The following is a 7044-nucleotide window of genomic DNA, read 5'->3' as shown; positions in this document are numbered from 1 at the left end:
ATGTAGTGTCTCTACTTTAAAGAGTCCTCTCCTGCTGATATTCAGGTGTATATCAGTATGTAGTGTCTCTACTTTAAAGAGTCCTCTCCTGCTGATGTTCAGGTGTATATCAGTATGTAGTGTCTCTACTTTAAAGAGTCCTCTCCTGCTGATGTTCAGGTGTATATCAGTATGCAGTGTCTCTACTTTAAAGAGTCCTCTCCTGCTGATGTTCAGGTGTATATCAGTATGTAGTGCCTCTACTTTAAAGAGTCCTCTCCTGCTGATGTTCAGGTGTATGTAGTGCCTCTACTTTAAAGAGTCCTCTCCTGCTGATGTTCAGGTGTATATCAGTATGTAGTGCCTCTACTTTAAAGAGTCCTCTCCTGCTGATGTTCAGGTGTATATCAGTATGTAGTGTCTCTACTTTAAAGAGTCCTCTCCTGCTGATGTTCAGGTGTATATCAGTATGTAGTGTCTCTACTTTAAAGAGTCCTCTCCTGCTGATGTTCAGGTGTATATCAGTATGTAGTGTCTCCATGCTTTAATGTTCAAAAAGCTCTCAGGAGTGCGAGTGATGTCACTGTGTTCCTGAACTTTGGGATTTTACCCTTTGCAGACCATTTACATGCACACAAACCCGTATAACACTACAGGAAAGGGAACACCCCCCAAAAGCATAATTGGGCCTCTTTAATAACCCCAGCTTTGTTCAGGAAATCTTTGTTCCCTGCATTTATCCTCGTCAAACACTGCAGGTTGAGACGAGAAGGGAAGAATAAAAGGCTCAGAAGTCACATTAAAGGTTTTGAGGAGTGAACTTTAATGGGGTTTGGATTGTCTTTGTTGGAGGTCGAACATTTAATTACTTTACGAGACAAAAAGCACAACTAGAGCCGATCCTACATTCACTCAGCCAACTAAAAAGCCCCTCCAGCAGCTCAGTGTTACAGAGGGTCATTACTTTTGACAAATGACACACATTCAGCTTTGTCAAAGGTTGGGGCGGTAAAGCTACCACATATTATATTTCTCATCTCAGTCGAGAAGCCGTTTTCATCTCCTCCTATCAAAGGGTTGTATTGTTCTAACTCTCTGATGAATGTTTCCCGGCTCAGATCAGAGTTGCTCGCCAACAGATGGACGGAGAGACGGAGGTTCAGAGGTCCTAAAGGTTTCCCCGTGACGAAGAAGAAGGAGGAAGGAGGAAGGAGACAAAGTAGTGTGCTAACAGTCTGACCTCATGGCCACAAAGAGGGGGATTCGGGGGGATTTGGGGTTACAGCCAACGTCACAGCGTGCTGGTTGTGGATGCAGCCAATCTCTTTCCTATGTAGATCCTAAAAAAAGAGAGCAATAAATCATAATTTATTCCTCCAAACAGCAATAGTAGTTAGCATCTATAGCTTTAGCAGGCAAATGGTAAATGGACTGTACTTATATAGCGCTTTATCCAGTCTTTAAGACCCCTCAAAGCGCTTTACATACTACATGTCATTCACCCATTCACACCCATTCATACAGAGCAGTGTACCTTACTCTAGGACCTAACATTCACACAGAGCAGTGTACCTTACTCTAGGACCTAACATTCACACAGAGCAGTGTACCTTACTCTAGGACCTAACATTCACACAGAGTAGTGTACCTTACTCTAGGACCTAACATTCACACAGAGCAGTGTACCTTACTCTAGGAACTAACATTCATACAGAGCAGTGTACCTTACTCTAGGACCTAACATTCACACAGAGCAGTGTACCTTACTCTAGGAACTAACATTCATACAGAGCAGTGTACCTTACTCTAGGAACTAACATTCACACAGAGCAGTGTACCTTACTCTAGGAACTAACATTCACACAGAGCAGTGTACCTTACTCTAGAACCTAACATTCATACAGAGCAGTGTACCTTACTCTAGAACCTAACATTCATACAGAGCAGTGTACCTTACTCTAGAACCTAACATTCATACAGAGCAGTGTACCTTACTCTAGGAACTAACATTCACACAGAGCAGTGTACCTTACTCTAGGACCTAACATTCACACAGAGCAGTGTACCTTACTCTAGGACCTAACATTCACACAGAGCAGTGTACCTTACTCTAGAACCTAACATTCACACAGAGCAGTGTACCTTACTCTAGAACCTAACATTCACACAGAGCAGTGTACCTTACTCTAGGACCTAACATTCACACAGAGCAGTGTACCTTACTCTAGAACCTAACATTCACACAGAGCAGTGTACCTTACTCTAGGAACTAACATTCACACAGAGCAGTGTACCTTACTCTAGGAACTAACATTCACACAGAGCAGTGTACCTTACTCTAGGAACTAACATTCACACAGAGCAGTGTACCTTACTCTAGGAACTAACATTCACACAGAGCAGTGTACCTTACTCTAGGAACTAACATTCATACAGAGCAGTGTACCTTACTCTAGGACCTAACATTCACACAGAGCAGTGTACCTTACTCTAGGAACTAACATTCACACAGAGCAGTGTACCTTACTCTAGGACCTAACATTCACACAGAGCAGTGTACCTTACTCTAGGAACTAACATTCACACAGAGCAGTGTACCTTACTCTAGGAACTAACATTCATACAGAACAGTGTACCTTACTCTAGGACCGAACATTCATACAGAGCAGTGTACCTTACTCTAGGAACTAACATTCACACAGAGCAGTGTACCTTACTCTAGGACCTAACATTCACACAGAGCAGTGTACCTTACTCTAGGACCTAACATTCACACAGAGCAGTGTACCTTACTCTAGGACCTTAGCAGTGTACCTTACTCTAGGACCTAACATTCATACAGAGCAGTGTACCTTACTCTAGGAACTAACATTCACACAGAGCAGTGTACCTTACTCTAGGACCTAACATTCACACAGAGCAGTGTACCTTACTCTAGGACCTTAGCAGTGTACCTTACTCTAGGACCTAACATTCATACAGAGCAGTGTACCTTACTCTAGGACCTAACATTCACACAGAGCAGTGTACCTTACTCTAGGAACTAACATTCACACAGAGCAGTGTACCTTACTCTAGGACCTAACATTCACACAGAGCAGTGTACCTTACTCTAGGACCTAACATTCACACAGAGCAGTGTACCTTACTCTAGGACCTAACATTCACACAGAGTAGTGTACCTTACTCTAGGACCTAACATTCACACACGCCATCAAGAGCAACTCAGGGTTAAGTATCTTGTCCCAAGGTCACATCGACATGTTGACTGCATGGGCTGGGATCGAACCCACGACCTTCTGGTTGAAAGACGACCACACTCCCTCGCAGCCACAGTCGCCCTATAGGCCTGTGAAGCTGAGGATTTCCACATGTTTGCAGGTAAGCTAATTCCACCTTTTCATCGGGATGTTCAATCAGTGCTGATGGTAAATGTATTACATTACATTACTGATGCTTCTTTCCAAAGTGACGCATAATGAAAGCAGAAAATCAACAAACCTGTATTCGCTTCAAATGAGCCAAAAGCTTCTGTACGTGCTGTTGCATCAAATGAGCGAAACTCTTGTCCATTTTTACAATTTGTGTGTGTTTGAAATTGAGGTTTAATTTGTGGGAACATGCATGTTATGTTGTTGAGTGGCGTCTTTATAGCTTGTGCCTCATACCAGAGAAATCTAAGCTGAAAGAGTTTGTAGATCTTCTTGCATCCAACTACATTTCTTTCAGGTAAAATGACTGGGATGGATGCAGGGAGAACAGAATCTGCAAACTGTATCGGACAATATAACAGATTTAGGAATGTATTATTATTCATTTGACTTTATTTACCATCAACACTGATAGGACTTGTGGCTAAATATTTCTTAAAGGTCACTTATTGTGCAAAATCCACTTCTTCATGTCTCTTCTACATCAACATGTGTCCCCTCTTCTTCATGTCTCTTCTACATCAACATGTGTCCCCTCTTCTTCATGTCTCTTCTTCATCAACATGTGTCCCCTCTTCTTCATGTCTCTTCTACATCAACGTGTGTCCCCTCTTCTTCATGTCTCTTCTACATCAACATGTGTCCCCTCTTCTTCATGTCTCTTCTACATCAACATGTGTCCCCTCTTCTTCATGTCTCTTCTACATCAACATGTGTCCCCTCTTCTTCATGTCTCTTCTTCATCAACATGTGTCCCCTCTTCTTCATGTCTCTTCTACATCAACATGTGTCCCCTCTTCTTCATGTCTCTTCTTCATCAACATGTGTCCCCTCTTCTTCATGTCTCTTCTACATCAACATGTGTCCCCTCTTCTTCATGTCTCTTCTACATCAACATGTGTCCCCTCTTCTTCATGTCTCTTCTTCATCAACATGTGTCCCCTCTTCTTCATGTCTCTTCTACATCAACATGTGTCCCCTCTTCTTCATGTCTCTTCTTCATCAACATGTGTCCCCTCTGTGTAAAGAGACTCTGAAAGTTTCAGGAACAAAGATTCTCTCTCTTTTTGTCCTGATCCATTTCTATAAAAACCTGTCTGAAAATGAGCTGATCAGATCTTTATGATGTCATAACGATGTTTTTAGCTTGTGTAATCATTAGCCAATCAGCAACCAAGGTAACCCCCCCCCCCACCTTATCACCTGAATCTCCTCCTAGAGCACCATTGAGTTCTTTTTAACCAAATATCTCTCAGAGGGGCGTGGGGAGGGGCTCCTTATTTTCATCTAAAGTAACAGACAGAGAATCAGCACTTTGGAAACAGAGGGGATTATGGGTAATGCTGCAATGATCTGTTTGGTATTTCAGCCAATCAGAGACAGGTTCTGTATATATCTGAGACCTGTGATATATTGATGAAAAACAGTATGATAGGGGACCTTTAATGTCAGTGAGTGCATGTCTCACCCGACTCCCAGTGTGAGCAGGTGTGAAGCCAGCAGGGAGGGAATGAGGATGAGGAGGACGTCGTAGGAGAAGATTCCTCTCTTCATCACCTCCGTCTTCCTCACGCTGAAGGAGCCCTGCTGCTTCGGGTGCTGAAACACAAACTCTCTGCAGAAACAACGAGGATAGAAAAGAAACGATAAACAGTTAATGAGAACACAGGGGACAGGACTGAGCACTGAGAGACCCAAGATTAGAGGAACTACCTGTTCAATATTTTACTGCAGAAGATCAAGTGTGGCAGCTTGAGGAGATGTATCTCAACACTTACAAAGAATCCGTACACAGCTTGGAACATGCCGTCAAAACATGCATAAATAAATAAAATGTTCTTACTGAAAGTCAAATGTTGTGACTTTAACACAGCTGCTCTTACTTTGGTGCCATATTTTCAGGTCTACTGGACCAGTCCCACACCCAGTCAGTGTCTCCTCTCCGGTCAGCTTCCTCCTGCAGAATAAACACAGATGATGAAGAGAAACAGTGTGTTGGGAAAATACTGAATGTCCTCTTCCAATATGAGAGTAACATGATAACAAAGGTATCCCAACTGTAGCTGTGAACATGACAGGATGTATGATTACCTAGAAGAGCATCAGGACTGTTTGAGGCATATGATAGCTATGTGATTAACATGATGATTCAGCCTCTATGGAGATAGACATATGACAAGCATGCTCATTTCTGACGTGGAGCTAATCTGAAGTAAACATTGAATACTGCTTTCTATTCCTCCATCTTGTGACTGTGTAACTCCCTCTCTTGGATATCAGCATGTGAAGGACACTGTTCAGGAACTAGTTGATGCTCTGGATGTGATGACTACTTCCATTCTGGAGAGTCAGGATTTTGAGATTTTGAGTAAAAAGTCCGGATTTTGAGAGAAAGTCCGAATTTTGAGAGAAAGTCAGAATTTTGAGATTTTTTAGAAAACGTCAGAATTTTTAGAAAACGTCAGAATTTTTATAAAAGGTCAGATTTTGAGATTCAAATTCAGACTTTTTCTAAAAATCTCAAAATTCGGACTTTTTCTTAAAAAGTCCGAATTTTGAGATTTTTAGAAAAAGTCTGAATTTTGAGATTTTGAGAAAAAATACATAATTTTGAGAGAAAGTAATAAAAAAAAATGATTTTGAGAAAAAAGTCTGAATTTTGAGAGAAAGTCCGAATTTTGAGAAAAAGTAAAAAAAATAATGATTTTAAGAAAAAGATCTGAATTTTGAGATTTTGAGAAAAAATACATAATTTTGAGAGAAAGTCCGAATTTTGAGAGAAAGTCCGAATTTTGAGATTTTGAGAAAATGTCTGAATTTTGAGAGAAAATCTGAATTTTGATTGAAAACTCAGTGTTTTGTACATGAAAGGATGTTTGATTCCTCCATCTTGTGACTGTGTAACTCCCTCTCTTGGATATCAGCATGTGAAGGACACTGTTCAGGAACTAGTTGATGCTCTGTATGTGATGACTACTTCCATTCTGGAGAGGATCACAGATACATGGATCCTGAGATTGAAGCTCAAGCCAGTGAGATTGTTCTAACAGTGATTAAGAGTTATTCTTGTCAGGAATGAGTACCTGTATGGTGATGCAGTCGCTGTCATGCTCACTGCTGGGTCTGGGGGAACCAGGGGGGGTCGGAGTCCCCTCCTGGGGGGGACTGAGGAAAATAAACAGACATTTACAATGTGGGTTTCCCATCAAGACGCACACAAATGCTGTTAAAACAAACAAACACAGAGAAAATAAACACACATGGTGAAGAACAAGCTGAGCGCAGAGTGAAACTCATTACTGTGGAAATGAGTCTTACGCCTCGCTGTGCCGCTCAGGCCCCTGACAACACAACAACACAACAACACAACAACACAAACAAAGTGCAGCACTTACCTGTCTCGACTCCTCTCACACTCCAGCTGCGCCTCCAGCAGGATCCTCTCCAGCTCCCCCTGCAGGGAGGAGGGGAAACTGTCCTGACCTGTGAGACTGTCCCTGCTGACGGCGGCCATCAGATCCTCCAGCTCCACCCAGGAGTCTGGGGGGGGGGGGGGGGGGCGAGAGGGAACAAGGTACAGTGAGAAGTGAGGAGGAAACAACACAAGGAAACAACGTTGTGTGTGTGCCATGGA

The 7044-nt window shown here is 42.3% G+C and overlaps 1 protein-coding gene across 1 annotated transcript in view; it reads right to left on the bottom strand.

The window, feature by feature from the left end:
• Positions 1-778: 778 nt before the first annotated feature.
• zgc:73226 (uncharacterized protein LOC402792 homolog) overlaps positions 779-7044 on the bottom strand; it is a 10702-nt gene continuing 4436 nt past the window's right edge. Inside the window, exons 2-6 of the mRNA XM_034125954.1 lie at positions 6806-6950; positions 6494-6575; positions 5294-5367; positions 4879-5025; positions 779-1319 (exon numbers count right to left, since the gene is read on the bottom strand). Of these exons, the coding sequence (XP_033981845.1) occupies positions 1271-1319; positions 4879-5025; positions 5294-5367; positions 6494-6575; positions 6806-6950 (497 nt within the window). The 3' untranslated portion in view covers positions 779-1270. The remainder of the gene's footprint in view (positions 1320-4878; positions 5026-5293; positions 5368-6493; positions 6576-6805; positions 6951-7044) is intronic.

Source organism: Trematomus bernacchii, unplaced genomic scaffold, assembly GCF_902827165.1.
Source record: "Trematomus bernacchii unplaced genomic scaffold, fTreBer1.1, whole genome shotgun sequence".
Classification (NCBI taxonomy): Eukaryota; Metazoa; Chordata; class Actinopteri; order Perciformes; family Nototheniidae; genus Trematomus; species Trematomus bernacchii.
This window is presented reverse-complemented; position numbering and strand designations above follow the sequence as displayed.